Source organism: Heteronotia binoei, chromosome 3 (genome assembly GCF_032191835.1).
Source record: "Heteronotia binoei isolate CCM8104 ecotype False Entrance Well chromosome 3, APGP_CSIRO_Hbin_v1, whole genome shotgun sequence".
In the NCBI taxonomy this organism is placed as follows: Eukaryota; Metazoa; Chordata; class Lepidosauria; order Squamata; family Gekkonidae; genus Heteronotia; species Heteronotia binoei.
Genome location: NC_083225.1, coordinates 73,869,493 through 73,886,958, shown reverse-complemented (window position 1 = coordinate 73,886,958; position 17,466 = coordinate 73,869,493). Strand labels below are relative to the sequence as shown.

The following is a 17,466-nucleotide window of genomic DNA, read 5'->3' as shown; positions in this document are numbered from 1 at the left end:
GTACAATCAGCTGGGAAACATTTCTTCCAGAGCAAATATATCATATTTTTATCTTACCTGTACGCCAAAATGTTCAGGATAACATAGCGGGTTGTCCCTTCCTCTATTTTATCCTTACAACAACCCTGCAATATATATGAGAGAGAGAGCAACTGGTCGAAAGTCACTTTATGACTTAGCAGGGATTTGACGTTGGTCCTCCCCAGCTCAAAACTCTAACCACCTATAACACAAGTAAGTATAATCTTTTACTTGTTGTACTAACAAAAGTTGAAACTTACCAGCAAGACAGGGAGGGGTCTCTTGCCAAATGTCCTTTGGCCTCTAAAAGAGAAGACTGTGCCATGACTTCAGTAGCCTTGTTATCCACCCACTTTTTTTTTTTTTACTAAGAATGATAAAAGGAGCATCAATCAATATCCATGAGTGCTCAGAAGCCAATCACCAGTGTGTCCATGGACATCTGGCTGCACTTGGCCCTTCAGAGAATTAGATACTCCAAGTCCCAGATGACAATTACTGAGAATCTCTCTTTGCCTGCATTTAATTTAGTTCTATATGCTTTTCTATTCCAAATCCCTCTGTGACGGGCTGTCCAAGGAAGTTTAAGCTTAACAGTTACTAACTTGGAACTCACTTATCAAGCCAACATCCCACAACAAACATTTCACTTTATGTGACATCTTGGAGTTCTATTTTTGTCACTTCTCTTCAGAAATACGTTACCCTCATGATTTCCATCCAGGTCACTCAATGTCACATACTTTGGCTCACCCTTCTTGTAGAAGCTACAACTTTACCCTCCCCCACTCATGTCAGTTCAGCATTTGGGCAGCTATGACAAGGCAGCTAGTGTTTGCATTCTATTCTGGTCACTGTGAGTTAATGCGATATCATATAAACCAAAGGGCTCCAAAATGCATGTCAAATTATACCAGTGACTAATCCTACTCTTTTGCTAGTCTTTCTGATTTCAGATTACAGACCTGTGTGCTCAAGAAGTTCCTCCAGCTCTAATTTGTAGGTACTGATGTGATCTTCAGCCAAGACTTCCTAAAAGCAGTGATCTCCATATGCGCTCATTGGCCCTGGGGAAATAAGAGCTAAACTTGCCTAAGAGTGAAATACTGAGCTTGGGCTAAAGCTGCAGCAAAGTTCACCTCTCCTCCTTTCCTTTCGTGATGCACCGGGAGTCAGAGAGGATCTATTTAATCAGGTTAAGAGACAAAGAAAGGCCACAAGAGAGAGCTGAACTGATACAAAATGCCACTTAATGCCACTTAATGACATCTGTCACTTGATGCTGGCCAAGCAATACCTCTCATCTCCTGTGGAGCATCTATTCTTAAGCAGGAAATAGAGGTGAGAGAAACAACTGTCTGAAGATGTTACTAGATTTGGCTTTATGAATGAATGCATGAGGCAATGTACCAGCATGGAGACGGATGTGAAATCAGTAAGTGAGCTTTTTGAATCCAGCTGATGAAGTTGATGGTTGTTCTTCTAAGGCTTCTTTGCAGAGTGTGCTTGTACAGTTTGATTGATGCCCTGTTGTGGTTTCTTTCCTTCTCTTTTCATCTGAAAGTGGTGCTTTAAAGATTTCTGCTCTGCACAATGAGCTACTTCCTGTCCTACTGTAAAGGGCATTGCAGTGCTGTGTTGTCTCAGTATCAAACTCTCCGAGCAGAAGGCTTGCTGTGCGATATTTTGTTGAAGGTAAAAGAGAATGAGTTCCCCGCGCACAAGTCTTTGCTGGCCTGTTCCAGTGATTACTTCAGGGCCATGTTCAAGAGCTACACAAAAGAATCTAAGGATGCCATCGTTCACCTGCAAGTCGTCTCAGCCATTGGTCTGCAACATGTTCTGGATTTCATCTATACTTCCTGGTTGCCCTTGTCTTTTGATAGTTTGGAAGATACCCTGGAAGCTGCCACTTACTTGCAAGTGACTGAGGCAATTGGCTTGTGCAGCAAGTACCTGGCTAATAATCTTTCTCTGGAGAGCTGCTGTTTTTCCGCCAATGTTGCTGCAAAATTTTACCTTCCTGATGCTTTATCAGCAACTGGAAAATATATAATTACTAACCTCTGGAAGCTGCTGGATCTGGATTTTGCTGCATTGCTTGAGCTGAACTTCCAGACTTTGAAAGCAATAGCAGAATCACCTGATGTCCTCATGGTCAAAGAGCATGACTTGCTCAATCTTGTGCTGAAGTGGCTGAAGCATGAAAAAATGAGGTTAACATACACTACTAGCCTGTTGGAACATATACGATATGGTCTTATTCCAGTGGAAGATCTGCGAAAGGTGTACACACAGACAGAAATACCACTGACAGCTCCCATAAAATGCCTAATCATAAAAGCAATAAACTACCATTCACTTACCTTTAGACAACCAATTCTTCAGGATAAATACAGTACCTTGAGAAACCAGAAGACACAGATTATTCTCCTTGGAGGTATGATTGCACATGAAGGGCCTGTCAGTGATGTCGTAGCTTTTGATGTTTACAACCACAGATGGCAAACTTTAACAAAACTGCAGAACAGAGTACAAAATCACTGTGTGTGTACAATTGGAAACTTTTTATATGTATTAGGTGGGGAAATAGAAGATTTGCAAAGTGATCCAAAAAGTCCCACTTTGACAGTTACAAACAAAGTCCATCGCTATGATCCCAGGTTTAACAAATGGATCCAAGCCACAGGGATGCTGGACAAGAGAAGTCAATTTTCTTGTTGTGTCCTAGAAAACAACATTTTTGCTATTGGTGGACAAGGTGAAAATGGATCATTGCATTCATCAGTGGAAGTCTACAATGTTAGCCAAAACAGATGGACAAAGGCTCAAAATCTGCCATGTAAAATGCATGGTCATGCAGGAACTGTTTACAAGAATATCATTTATATATCTGGCGGCAAACACATGGATCAAAATAACACAAGTAAAGATATGTATTCACTGAGTACTGTGGAAGGAGAATGGACAAAGCAAGCCCCAATGAGTATTGCTCGGTTTGGGCATCAGATGGCTACAATCAGAGATACAATTTTTACATTTTTAGGGCTTTATGAACCATTCTCTGAAATTGAAATGTACAATCCTACCCAGAATCAGTGGACACGCTTAAGGCCATTGGTTTATGATCGATTTAGTTATGGTTTGGCAGTAGTGGAGGAAACTGCACTTCTCATTGGGGGGAAGAAGTGGCAAGACTCTCAGGAGGTTCCAACTCAGGATGTAGTGGGCTATGATATCGACAATGACTGTTGGGAAGAAATCTGCAAAGCTTCCTTGCCTTGGTATGGATTGCAGTGTGCAGTACTACAGCTCTCTGAATTAGTTGAAGCTAAGGATGTTCAACAACAAAACAACAAAACGTCTTGCTGAGCACAAGCATCTCTGCAAGGACAGTTCTTAAACTTTGAGATTTTGAAATACTACAAACATAGTCTAGTTTGTAACATTGAAAGTTAATGTTGTGATACTGAAAATGGCATTGAATGTTATATTGCAAAGCATTCTCAAACAAAATAAAGAAAAGGCAAGTGTAGCCAGAAAAAAAATTATGGACTAGCATGCATTTTCTTTGCATAGTTAATTGCACAAGAATGCCTTTCCTAAGCAACATAAAACGGCTATATGAAGAACAAGATATTATACAAGGTGCTGGTGATCTTGATATTTGCTTGATGCAAAAACTCAGCCAGGGAGGAAAAGATGCCTGCTAATTAGCTTTTGTATTCCAACATGTATTTTAAAAGTTGTTTTAAGTGGTTAGGAAGACTGTGAAAGGTAGAGAAAATGTTTGTGCACTAAGAGTGAGAATGAGAGCTATGTCAACAGATATCCATACCTTATGTGGAACTGTCTTCAAGTCTATATAGAATGAAGACACTGCTTCTTGTTCTTACTCTGATTTGTCTTTATAATTTCCTCACAATGGTGTACAGCCAAATTCTTATATGAAACTTGATTGGCTGGGATCATCACAATTATATGCCCATTTTTAGAAATGGTGCTATAGCTGTAGAGTCATCCTTAAAAAAGCTAAAAAACAATCAGCAGTGTACAATTTAAACAAATGAAACAAAAGGAAGGCTTGCAGAACTCTTCTCCTGAAACTGCCATTTCATTGAGTGAATTTAATTGTTGAAAATTTAGCATAGTGTTTGTCCCTTAACAATGAAGAATAATATCAAAATGATGTGTTAAAGCAAAAGAAACTGTTATTAACAGGTCTAGGAAGTAAAAGGTTGAGAAGAAAATGTAACAGTAGGGGCTTATATCTAGCTGTTCAAGGAATATGCCATACCCTGCTGGGTCATGCTAGCAGGAATTTCTTGATAATTTCTCCACAATAATAGGCTGTACTAACAAACCATATATGTTTGTATGGTTGCAATTTTGTGTCATATTGTTAAGGGCAGTTTGCTGGTTTGATACCATACATTTAAGAAGAAAAGGAAAGGTCCCCTGTGCAAGCACCAGTCGTTTTCAACTCTGGGGTGACGTTGTATCACGACGTTTTCACAGCAGACTTTTTTATGGGGTGGTTTGCCATTGCCTTTCCCAGTTATCTACACTTTCCTCCCAGCAAGCTCGAAAGGATGGAAGGCTGAGTCAACCTTGAGCCGGCTACCTGAACCCAGCTTCCACCGGGATCGAGCTCAGGTTGTGAGCAGAGAGTTCAGACCTCAGTACTGCAGCTTTACCACTTTGCCCCATGGGGGTTCTTATATGTTTAAGAACCTTACTACTAAAATTACCAGTGTTCTCTTTCTGTATTACTGTCAGAGTGGGATGGTTACAAGCTTTGTAATTTTAAACCCAAGGGAGAGACAGATTTTGCAGCAAAGGTTTTGGATTCCATTGTGTGTAATTTGTGTGTATGTGTGAAAATGAATATTCATCTCAACATCCATTTCATTTGCAGCACACCCTTCTAATTCAAAAGATCATGGAGTAAAGATGCATATTAGATCTTTAAGTACAGTGCTTAAAAAAGCAGTAGAAGGAATACAACAGCATTGTTTCAAGCTTGACACAATATAAATCGAATTTTCTCCTTGAAAGTTGTAAATCTGTCTTCACCAAGATAATATGAAGGCTGAAGTGCGGTTGCATAGCAACAGGTTGCTGTCTTGTAAACGGCTTGCTTGGCAAGCCAGTCCTGAGAATTTGCTGGCATGAGGGTGCTATGTACCAGTGCTCCTAGCCAGATGAATGAAGGGAATATGCTCATTCCAAAGCCATTAGGTAGGCTTTATTCCCCAGGCACTCCACCTCCCACAAGTCTAAAAGTCTTCTATAGTTCACTTTGTTGAATACTTGTCTTCCTAAATGGGGGTATTTAAACCCCTACATAGATCTGTTTTTGTCTTTGGAGATTACTAAAGAAGACTTTAATTTTGCAAGTATGATGGGGGAAGCATAGCTGACTCAAGGATTAAATAAAACTGCTGGTGATAGGATGTTTTTATTCTGTTTTTAACTATTTCTGCTCTTGGCTTTCCTTTTCGTTGAGAGTTATTTTTATTTTATTAGGCCTTACTCCTTAATATATGGTGTGAGCTACTTGGAGTGTACTTTAGGATAGTGTGGTAGGGTATAAATTCAACAAGCTAAAAATAAAAGAAAATATCGTCATAGGGGTTGGTAATCATAGTGGTGTTCATTTTAGCTTATCCATATATACTGAAATATATGATTACCCACAGCTTGCCATAATATGAATTGGAAAGGCATGATGAATTACAGCTTCCCAATGTACATATACTAAAAACATGCATGAACAACCAGCACAAATTATTATCTACAGGTACTTTACAAGTCCACCCCTCACCCACACCTGGATTGATTTTCTGTGTAAGAGAAACTTGTAAACTGACAGTGAGCACTGGAATTACGGTAGTCTGTTTCTTTGTCTGAAACCTCTCTCCCCCCATCTCCCTCTCTCTATGTATAGAAAATTGCATTTGGAATTTACTGTATACGCCAGAAGACTTACTGATCTGCGTGCTGATTATGGAACAACACCCACAGGGATTAAGAAATTCTCTTACTATAGGGAATACAACAGGAGGGAATTCATGTAACATATTTACACTTCTCTTACACTTCTGTAGCTTTGTTTTGACAATTAAGCTATAGTTGTGCCTTGAAATCTCCCAGTCGATGTCTATTATAGAAAAGAAAACTCAGCAAGAATCTAAAATAAACATTTGGAGCAAACATTGAAATTCAAATCAAGCATTTTTATATGAGAATTATACAAAATAACACTAATTATAACAAACAAGACATGCAGCTGATAAATTATTTAATACAAACAGATTCTTTTAGATGATATAAATATTCCTCCGTACCTGGAATTCCATACAAATCTTAATGTGCAATTTGTCATTTGGGTTCAAATGAATACAGAATTACTTAAAATGAGCTGTAGAAAGGCCACTCTCCTGTAAAATTGTGCAAAATTTGCAAGACACTTGCAATCAAAAATGTAGTTGAAGAGAAATAAACAATTCCTTGCTCATTTCTCTTAGGAGCAGAAACTATTAGTGCAGTGAAAAGTTAAATAGTACATTCACTGAGTTCTACTGGCTATAGGGTAAGAGTTCTGCTTCTTAAAAAGAATTATAAAAGCTTTATATATGTTCCTTAGTTGTTTACCATATACCAATCTGTTATCTTCATTCCTGAATTGTGCAGAAAAGGTTAAGAAAGTTACAGGGACATTTTTTATCATGCTCAGTACTCAGGATAAAAATGAAGGCTTAGAAAAAGGCAAGAATACATACTTTAGCATTTGCCTCTTATATCCCTTGCCAGGCACAGACAGCTTTAATTACAAATACATCACCTTCTGTAACATTTGCTTTTATTGGATATTTGGCCCTATTAACTGGGATGTCTCAGGACTGATGTCTATAATGCAGCCAACACTCTACTGCTAGTGTCCAGAATAAACTTTATCTCTAAAAATGCTTCTGGACAACAACCCCCCCCCCCCCATTTTGATAGTGTTAGTCTGATTCAGGGCTAATAGAGAAGATATGTATTGTCTGTGCAGTGTAATAACTGCTTGGGTAATGTTACATATCCCTCTTGGTTTACATAGACTGCTGTCATTATTGCTGCTCTAGAGAGGAAAGGGGGAAAAAGTATTTGCCTGCCTATCCTTTTGCAGGCAGAACTGAAGGCTAAATGCACTGAAATTGCCTACAGGTTTGTTATTTTCAGTTTTTTATTTTGGCCTTGAAACCATGGCAGGAGTCACTGTAGAAGAGAAGGGCTTATCCATTTCCCTCTTTTCAATATAAAGAACATCTGCAAACCAATACTTGAGCGACAGTTCTCATACTACATTGCTATTTTTCAGTGATCTTAATAATCTTTCCCCTCTTCATATCTGCAGTCCCACTATAGTTCCAAGGCACAAATCAGAAACAGTCAAACCACTTCTTAATTTCAGCTCATTTTTTTTTGTCCTGAAATTATTGTCTAACTTGGCTACAAATAATTAACGGTGAAAGGAGAGAAAGGAAATCTCATGGTAATAATCACGGTAACACACCATCAACAAATATAAGTTATTTAACCAAACAAAATGAGGCATGAAACTCCACCTCCTCCCAGTCTTCAAACTAGAACATTAAAATAAAAACAAAATAGGATGGATACTAGGGATTAAACAGTAACCTACTGGCTTGAGGTCTGATTTCTTAAGAATAAAGGGGTGAATGGTTTCAGTAATGGAAGAACAGGCTGTGTTGAAGCACCCCGGATTATAATTTTGCAGCCTATATTCATATATGGCATACAATTGGTCCTAAATTAGTATAGTTCTGTTTAGCTCACCTTTTGTCAAAATGTAAGTACAATTTAAAATAATGTGGATTCTGAAAGCCAGATTTCATTGTGTATATGGTATCTTTTGAGACTGTCATTTTGAACCTGTGAATATTACTGGCAATCCCATCCCCAAGCTACTAAATGATCCCCCTTCCCACATACCAGAATCTCCAAAACATCTCCAATTTCTTGAGCTACTGGAAGCGTTTGAAATATGAACTTTATTTTTATCTACTGCATGGATCCTTTGGTCAACAGTGCCATTTTTGTGTAACAGTGGGAAGTAATAAAATAAAACAGTCCAGTCATACATTTTTTTTAAAAAAAAAAAAACTTTGCCAAAACTACAACAAAAAGAATCCTTTACTCTCATATTAAATCTGTACTTTAGATTGTCTACTAACTGTCTTTTAAAAGACTAGAAAAATGATACTTTAAACTTTTAACGTAAGGTTATGGAAGTCTGATATTTTTCTTACTCCCTGACTATTAGTTAAAAAGCAACCCTTGCCACAATATGATACTTTCCTCATAATTTATGAAAATACCTAAAGTATTCCACCAGATATAAAAGTTTAATTTCCACATTGGCCAAAACAAAGGCCACACTTTGAAAATGTAACTAAATAATTTACAATTATATACTATTTAATAGGAAACTGATAGACTTTCAGTAGTAAAACACTGCTTTTATGCCAACTTTCCTCTTGATAAATCAGTAATCCTCAAAAATATACTAATTAAAATATTTTTTTAACTGTTAAAGACACTGGACACGGTCCAAAGAAGAAGCATGCGTGCTGCTTCAGCTTAAAATGTAACACTCTTTACTAGCAAGAAACCCTCTTTAAGCAGTGAAAACTGCTGTAGCACCAACCTCAAATAAAAAGCACACAGTTCCTGCTCCCATATTGCTTCTTTGGATTGTGGCCAATATTTGTAAACATAAACATTAACTGAGCATCAGCAGCTTTAAGATTATGTTATATTCACACAATAGTTATGGAAATTGTACTTCACTCATATCAGAAACATTAAAATAGATCTGTACATTAATATAAAAGCTATTCTGTGCACTTGAGCAAAGGTCTGGAGTGTCAGGAAGAGACAAAAACAGAAAATTATTTTTTATACATGTGTTTCAATGTAGGAATGAGTATGTGCTAAAGAGTCTATAAGAGCATCGACTTCATCAGAGTCATTTACAGGGTCCTCTGTAGGATTGTTCTGAGAAATATCCAGGAAGAGGTCAAGGTACATTTGTTTCCAATCTTGAAAGTCTTTAGATGTCAAGGCTGGATTATCCAAGACTTTATCTATGATAGCTACTTCTTCTTCTCTGGCCTAGAAGAAAACAAGTATCTGATCAAAGATATGAAAGAGAATACTCATAGTAATTCAGAACACCTTTTGCCCCGAGCATTCAATGGTTTGTTGATGAGGGAGATACGGTATCACATATCATTTATAGTGCCCAATTTTGTATTAATATCCATGTAATGTCCTTGTAAAACAAGTATGTAGTTTCCAGCTGTGTACGCTTTGCTGTCTAAGAATTTGTGTTTGGTGTTTTGATAAACTGAAATATTTGTTCTATATTTTTTTTTATTTACAAAACTTTATTTTACAAAATGTATATTCTACCTTTCTGCCCTCACAAGGGCCACCACAACAGCTAAAAAAATTAAAACTAAAGTCACATTTTAAAATATTGAAAATCAACCAAAACAAATGCATGCACACACACATCACTGAAACTATTAAAACCAAAGCAAAAATACATAAGAAGATATAAAAACAGCAATTAAAATATTGGATAGGAAGGTGATCACTGATGGAATAGCAAACAAAACAAAAAATGTTCACCTCAGGGGAAGAAAATAACAAAAGCGGCCAGACAAACCTCCTTGTGGAGAGAATTCCAGAGTTTTGCTGGCAGGATTGAGAATGCCTTCTCCCAGGTTGCCACCCGCCTAATCTCAGAAAGTGGGGGCACCCAAAACAGAGCCTCCAAAGATAACTATAGTGGTTGGGTAGGTTAATCAAAGCCTACACAGTCCTTCAGGCACATTGATTCCAAATCATATAGGGTTTTAAATGTCAATCAAATGTCAATACCAGCACCTTGAATAATGCCCAGAAACAGACTACAGCCAGTGTAGGTGGCCCAGACAGGAGTTATATAGACTATATGACCCACTCAATTCAGCACCTAGCAGCAACATTCTGAGCCAACAAAAGTTTCCTACATAGCGTGTAATGCAATAATCTATTTTAGCTATAACCAGGGCATGCACCACAGTGGCCTGTAGGGGTGTGCAATCCACCCCTCAGTATTTTTCAGTTTGAGTCTAGTGGACCTGAAAATTTTCAGGATTCCTGAAAAATCTGAGATCCAAATACTGGTATTGTATTCAGATCTGGAATTTTTCAGAAAATCCAAAAATTGTAGAGTCCAATAGACCAGAACCAAAAATGCTGGTAAAAACAACCCAACCTGATCCTGGGGCTGGCTTAGCTTCTCCTGCAGCCTGGTTTAAACCAAGCTGCAAGAGAAGCAATGCAAGGCTGCGCCAGCGGGGAACGATCAGCTCCCTGCAAGCACAGTTGACCTTGGCTGGGCTGTCATCTCCTGCTACTCGTGCGCCGCCTCTTTCATCTGCCTGGGACCCAGGCAGCTGAAGAGGATGGTGGGGCACCTCTCAGCTACCTGGAGGTTGCCTTGCTTTGCCATCACCTCTTTTGCCTGCCTGGGACCCTGGCATGCACGGTGCTAGGGCCTCAGGTGCCCCATGCCAGCACCTGTCCTGTACCCCCCACCTGTGCCTTCCCTACCGCCACACCCCTGCCCACAGGGGGAGCAGGCACAGCAATGTGGAAGGAGCATATACAGTTATTAAATGATGCTCAGTGTTACTTAAGTAAGTATGTCTGCCACGTTATTAGTTCACACTGGGTTCAACCACAGACTGTGCTGTAAATGAAAAGGTGGAATATTGCCCCATAAGAAGGAGTTTCTGGCATATTTATAAATAGAATATTTATACCTCACCTCTCGAACAGTAGGGGTGGGGTGTCTGTACTGGGCGAGTGCAACTTTGGTGGGGAGTGTTAGTTGGAGGCAGCAAAACGGTGGCAGCATTGTTGGGGGGGGGGGGAGATGGACTGAAGAGAGGCAGTAGTAATCAGTAAGGCTCCAGGAGAACCTGTCAGCAGAGAACTGTCTCGCTCAAAGGTCAGTGGCTTTCTGATGGGGTTCTGGCCTTATAGGACCAATAGAAGGTGGCTCCCAGCAAGGCTACCCAATGATAGGGGGGAGTGGTGACAGACAGAGTGCAAGGCCATTCCTGTGGTAGCCACAACTTCCAATAAAAATTGAGGATTGAGCCGCCCATTAGGCTTTTATTATATCTATGATAACAGCAACAAAAACAACAGCCACCACCCTTGCTCCAGTCTCTTTGCTGTTTTCAGATCTACCCCAAATCCCTGAATGTATTCAGGATTTTCTTGAGATTCTTCTCCCCATTTCCCTGAGAAAACATTACCAGATTTGGGAAGCTGAAATATACCAATAAGGTATTTTCCTGGTATATTTTAGGCTTGGATAGATCCAAATGCCCACCCCCTAGTTGCCAGATTTTTTCTGCCCTGGAAAGGCCACAGCTGACTAACCAGTAGAAGCTGGTGAAAGGCACTCCTTGCTACAACTGCCATCTGCTATGGACTTGTTCCTTCATGGGGCATGCAGCTTCATCCAGAATGGGTGTACTTCATTTTATTAACTTGTATCCTTTCCAAAACTGTCTCCAGGCACCAGTTCTCAGTCATGGCATCAAAACTCAAAGTCTTCTCAGTCCCCCTGGGATCAGCTGGAAGCGCTATATAGAGCTAAGTGACAACCACATACTGGTGACAACATACCCCAGATCTCCATATGACCTCTCCCAGAGATTTCATACAGATGTTAGAGAGCATAAAGGATAAGATGGAACCTTGTGGGATCCCAAAAGCCAAGGCAGGGCTGGCCCTGCCACTAGGCAAACTAGGCGATTGCCTAGGATGCCAGTCTTATGGGGGTACAAAACTGGGTGCCCCCATGTGCCTTGGTGACATCATCAGTGGAGGGCACCAGAACTTGCCTAGGGTGCCAGGCATTCTAGGGCCAGCCGGGGGGGCTGAACGATAGTCCCCCAGAATCATTTTCTGAAACCTGCTTTCCATGTAGGGCTGGAACCACTGCAGAACAGTGCATGGAAAGGTATTCAGAAGCATATTAGAGATGCCCAGCTTCTTAAGTTGGAGATTTCAAATGGCTGTATGTGTGTGTAAAGGATAGATTGAAGAACATAGGCAGCAGCACATAGTGAAGATCTGTCGAGTGGATTCCTAACACAGAGTGATAAAGACAACCAAATAATGGCTGTGGTAGTTATTGGTCCCAACCACAAAATGGTCACCATGAAATGTGCAGCCAAACACACATACAAAGAGGAAGACCAAATACAGAGGAGTAATTTTAAAAGTATACTGGAAAAGAAGAGTCAGAGAGTAAGCTCACATTGTGGTAGCAGCTGCTGCTGAAACATAGTTATTTTAATTTGTACTGCAAATCAGACCTCCAGTAGTCAATCAGAAGCCCCTGCTGGGCAACAGCCCTACAAGGCCCAATTCACTTTCTAAACACACTTGGCAGGCACCAGGGAAGGTCTTGGAAAGCATCCATGTGCCCATGGGCATTATATGTTGGGGACTCCTGGCCCAGTACAATTTACTATAGATCATCTACTATGAAAACATTTCATATGTCACTACTTTGCTTGATATATACAGTTAAGAAAAGGTGTGTCATTCAAGATGGGCTGACATTTTTTCTAATGCTGATCCAGGAAAGTCATGTAACTCCTAAAGTTTTCTCCATAGATGCATATGAAAGATCATTGGCAGGGCAATACACAAAAACACTGTAGAAGCTAGTAATATAGTCATGTTACAAAGGCACAAATATATTGGATTGGGGCATTAACTCGCACTAAAGGTTTCCTGTGTGATTTGGCACAGATGATTAAAAGATCTCAAACAGTCAGATCGACAAGCATGTAATTTCCTTTTATATTAAAAAGATGCATAAGTATCTGGGAAATCATTCACATAGGAATTAGCTTCCATATTCCAATAGATAAGAGGAATAACTTAATACCAATGACATCCAAAATCTGATTCATCACATCCCTTTTACGGATCAGTGGCTAAAACCAAACTAACCCCATGGATCAAGATGTTAAAAGTAAAGCTGAAATGTGTGATTACCATCTTGACACGCAAGCCTTTACTCTAGGGGTGGCCAAACTGCAGATCAGGAGCCATATGTGGCTCTTTCACACATATTGTCTGGCTCAAAGTCCCCACTACCCTGCCACCCAGCTTGGAGAACGCATTTGTCTCTCTAAATCACTTCTCCAAGCCAAATCAGCTTAGACAATGCTTTTAAAGTTGCTTTATTACCACCTCTTCCTCCCTATCTCCTACCTCATCTATTTCCTTCCTTCCTCCAATCTGACATTTACCCTATGTGACTGTTACATTAAACAAGTTTGGTCACTCCTGTTTTACTCTCACTCTGAATCACTCATAGCATTTCCATTGTCAGTCTCTCAGAGATGAGTGGGAAACACTGTACTCCACAGAGGATTCAACACTTTCATGAGATTTGCCCATCTTTGCATTAACTTACCTTTAAAGTGCTTTTCAGAATTCGCAGCTGGTGCAATTTTTCATTAACTATTGGATCACTGCATCTTTTAATAAATGATTTCTTGTACTCCATCTTGGTAGAAATCTGTTGGTCTCCTAAAGGGGACAAACTAGCTAGTTCCAAGGATCGGTACAAATCTTGCAGGGAATCTGCAGGTTTTTCTTCTATTGTTTCAGCTGTAAAACATAGACAAAATTAACTATATAGATTACAAAAGGAAGTCTAAAATAGACACTTTCAATTTATGCTATCTGCCTAAGTGAAGAAAAATGTTTGTTTGAGCATACCCAAATTCATATGATACAAAATTATTACAGAGAAAGCATTACACTATAGAAAACAAATTAAATATGTATTGATTTTTATGTGGACAATAACTATGTATGTATGTATGAAAGTAATGGCCAATTGCATGTTCTCAGTGGTCGTTTTCGCACTCACCTTCCGCCGGCGCGACCCCCCTCTTCACCGCGCAGGATCTGCGCGGATTTCGCACTAAACGCTGCGGAGCAGCCAGAAAAGCCGGAAGCTCCCATCGCAAAAGCCGCGCAAACGCCAAACTGCTTTTTGGCGGTTTCAGTTTGAGCGGCTTTTGCGCCGGGAGCTTCCGGCTTTTCTGGCTGCTCCGCAGCGTTTAGTGCGAAATCCGCGCAGATCCTGCGCGGTGAAGAGGGGGGTCGCGCCGGCGGAAGGTGAGTGCGAAAACGACCAGTATGTGTTCATATAGAAAGATGATCACATGCAATATGTATATAGAAAACAAACTAATATGTAATGAGCACATGAAGCTGTATTAGACCGAGTTACACCACAGTTCAATCAAGATTACTACAGTCTACTTTGACCTGACTGGCAGTAACTTTCTAGGGTCGTCTACCACCTAATCCCTTAAAATGGAGATGCTGGAGCTTGAACCTGGAAGCCGAAGCAGATTTTCTACCACTAAGACACCATCTCTCTGCATACTAAAATTAGCTGAGTCTCCATATGGAAAACTGGACAGTTGATTTAAAATATAATTATATTGACTTGTATATACTATTCTGTTATGACATATGGTCAAGACAAATGGTAAATGAATTGGACACACTGGGTCCTATTTGAAGGAGCTGTAAAGTAATATTCACAGTAACACAAAATCATGGGAGTTTAAGCAAAGCCATTTTAGTTGTTTAGTTCTTTGGAGAACAGAGTTAACCTACCGAATCACGAAAAATTAATGAGTGTTTAGTCAGGTACAGAGATCATTCCAGTTCCATAATCAGAAAGATATTGTGTTAATTAATACCTTTAATTAAACATGCCTATGACTATTTGAAGCATTTCCTTTGTGACCTACTTTAAAAAATCTTTTAAAAAAATCTTGCTGTTACAATTTCTTTAGCAAAATCTTCCTCTTGTGCAATGCGTTTGTTTAGAAGGTATCATAATCAGGACTGCAGCCTAAGAGCATTTTGATGCAATTGTTGTATCATTTTGGTATAAGAACTGTGGGTAAGACTGTGAGTGGAAGAGTTCTTGGTTCAAATTTTTGCTATTTATTAATTCCTGTGATGACCTTAGGCAAGCTGCTTGTCCCTCACCAAAACCCTCAAATTGCAATATGCGGTTACTACTTCCTAATGTACTTCATGGGAATGCTGTAAGGATTACTGAAATGTGATCTGAATGCTTAAACACATCCCAAAAATGCAAAGTCACCTTGTCAGGCTGTTTTTCAATGAAGACCCAGGCCCTGGTATTACATTTGTGTAGTTTATATCATTGCTTGAGTGCATTCTCTTTGGCTTTGGCTCTAAATCCTACAGACAAAAGCTTGTTATCACTTTCTGGATTTAGTCAGGCCATGTTTGGGGCAGGCAATTAGATAAAAGATGTTGCTGAGTCTTAGGGTTGCCAAGTCTGACTCAAGAAATATCTGGGGACTTTGGGGGTGGAGCCAGGAGACTTTGGGGGTGGAGCCAGGATAGTTTTTGTGATGCCATATCCTGTGATGTCACTTCCTGGTCAAAGGTCAAGTGATGTCACTTTCCCAGCTCCATCCCTTCAGATGATGTCACTTCCAGCACACTGCATCAAACCCTACCCCCATCTGTGAGGTCACTTTCAGGGCACTCCGTCAAACCCACCTTTTCCTCTAACGTAACGTCTTTCAAAGTTCAGATTTAAACACACCAACCTATATTAACTTTCTACCTTAGAAATCCATGCTTTCTTCCCTGTTCCTTTCGGTGAGGTCCCTTCCTCCTTCCAAATTTAAATCTCATTTTACATTGTTTTCTGTCCCTCAAATATTCAGCATCTTACTCTTCTCCATTTTATCCTCAAAAACCACCCTGCGAGGTAGACTGCCCCCCAAAGCACCAAGAATATAGAGCATCACTCCCCCATACGTAGTGTTCCATCTGTACTTTGTGACTAATAGCCTCTGATGGATCTTCATATGTTTATCCAATCCCCTCTTGAAGCTGTCTGTGCCTGTAGCTGCCACCACTTCCTGCAGCAGTCCATTCACTTTTTGGGTGAACAAGTACTTCCTTTTATTTGTTCTAAGTCTACTGCTCATTAGTTTCATGGAGTGCCCCCACCTATTTGTACAATAAGATGGGGTATGTCTTTCTGTGCCTTCTCTATCCCAAATATAATTTTGTAAACCTCTATCATGTCACCTCTCAGTCATTGTTTCTCCAAGTTAAAGAGCCCTAACCCTCTTCAAAGGGAAGGTGGTTCCATTCTCTTAATCATTTTAGTTGCCTTTTTCTGCATTTTTTTCAATGCTATTTCTTTTCTGAGGTGTGATAACAAGAACTATATACAATATTCCAAATGAGACCACATCATAGAGTTATACAGGGGCATTATGATAATGGCTGATGTGTTTTCAATGCCCTTCCTAATAATCCCCATCATAGCATAGCATTTGTCTTTTTAAAATTGCACATTGAGTCAACATCTTCAATGAGTTATCTACTACAACTCAAGCAGGTGGATCTCCAATCCAATCACACCTTTATTGGCTTAACGAAAAGAGATATACAAAGACTTGTCAACCAAACAAACAGATATGTCTGTTCAAAGCATAAAAGGCTAAACTAAGATTAAGATCGCAATAAAACCTGCTTAGAATAATTTTTAACAATTTCAGCCAAGAATTTGGTAACAGCTTTTGTGATATCGATTATGTTGTCATTTAATAGGAAATGGCAATCAATCCTATTTTCTTGAATGTAGGACAGTAAGGAAAGACTATCTAACAGAACCTCAAAGGCAAGAGGTCCAGATTCCCTTGCCACCTTAATACCAACAAAGTTTTATTACAGGTTGGAATGCACGTTTTCTCAGAGCAACACAGAACTGATTGCTCGACCCCTGTCAGGGCAGCTTTTGCAGGTGGCAACGGGAGGGGCTCTAGCCGCATCCCTCCCTCCCCCCCCAATGATTCCTCCAGAGGCTGCAGAATCACCCAGGGATTGGGGGGGGGGAATTCCAACCCTCTGTCCCCCCCTCCCCTAGACATCCGCTTCTCTGGGAAGCAAGCAAGTCAGAGTCTGCAAGACAAGGAATCCAGGGTCATTGCCACCTTAATACCAACAAAGTTTTATTACAGGCTGGAGTGCACGTTTTCTTAGAGCAACACAGAGCTGATTGCTCAACGACTGCCAGGGCAGTTTCTCCCGGTGGCAATGGTTTCTCTGGCTGCATCCCCCCCGCCCCTCATGATTCCTCCAAAGGCTGCAGAATTGACCAGGGATGGGGGCAAAATTCCAACCCTCTCTCCCTTCTTCCGCCAGCCATCTGCTTCTCAGGGAAGCAATCAAGTCAGAGCCTGCAAGGTAAGGAATCCAGATTCC

The 17,466-nt window shown here is 40.1% G+C and overlaps 2 protein-coding genes across 6 annotated transcripts in view; one reads left to right on the top strand and one right to left on the bottom strand.

Annotated features, from left to right (window-relative positions):
* The first annotated feature begins 861 nt into the window (after positions 1-861).
* Positions 862-3,410, top strand: KLHL34 (kelch like family member 34). The gene has a single exon (XM_060234065.1). The coding sequence runs from the start codon at positions 1,615-1,617 to the stop codon at positions 3,391-3,393; it is 1,779 nt and encodes a 592-aa protein (XP_060090048.1). The 5' UTR covers positions 862-1,614; the 3' UTR covers positions 3,394-3,410.
* Positions 3,411-6,245: 2,835 nt separating this feature from the next.
* The window catches only part of CNKSR2 (connector enhancer of kinase suppressor of Ras 2), a 267,343-nt gene continuing 256,122 nt past the window's right edge, over positions 6,246-17,466 (bottom strand). For all 5 annotated transcript variants that reach the window (XM_060234061.1, XM_060234063.1, XM_060234059.1 and 2 more), the window contains 2 exons: positions 13,595-13,791; positions 6,246-9,204 (listed from right to left, as the gene is read on the bottom strand). In XM_060234061.1, coding sequence (XP_060090044.1) covers positions 8,989-9,204; positions 13,595-13,791 — 413 coding nt within the window. In that variant the 3' untranslated portion in view covers positions 6,246-8,988. The remainder of the gene's footprint in view (positions 9,205-13,594; positions 13,792-17,466) is intronic.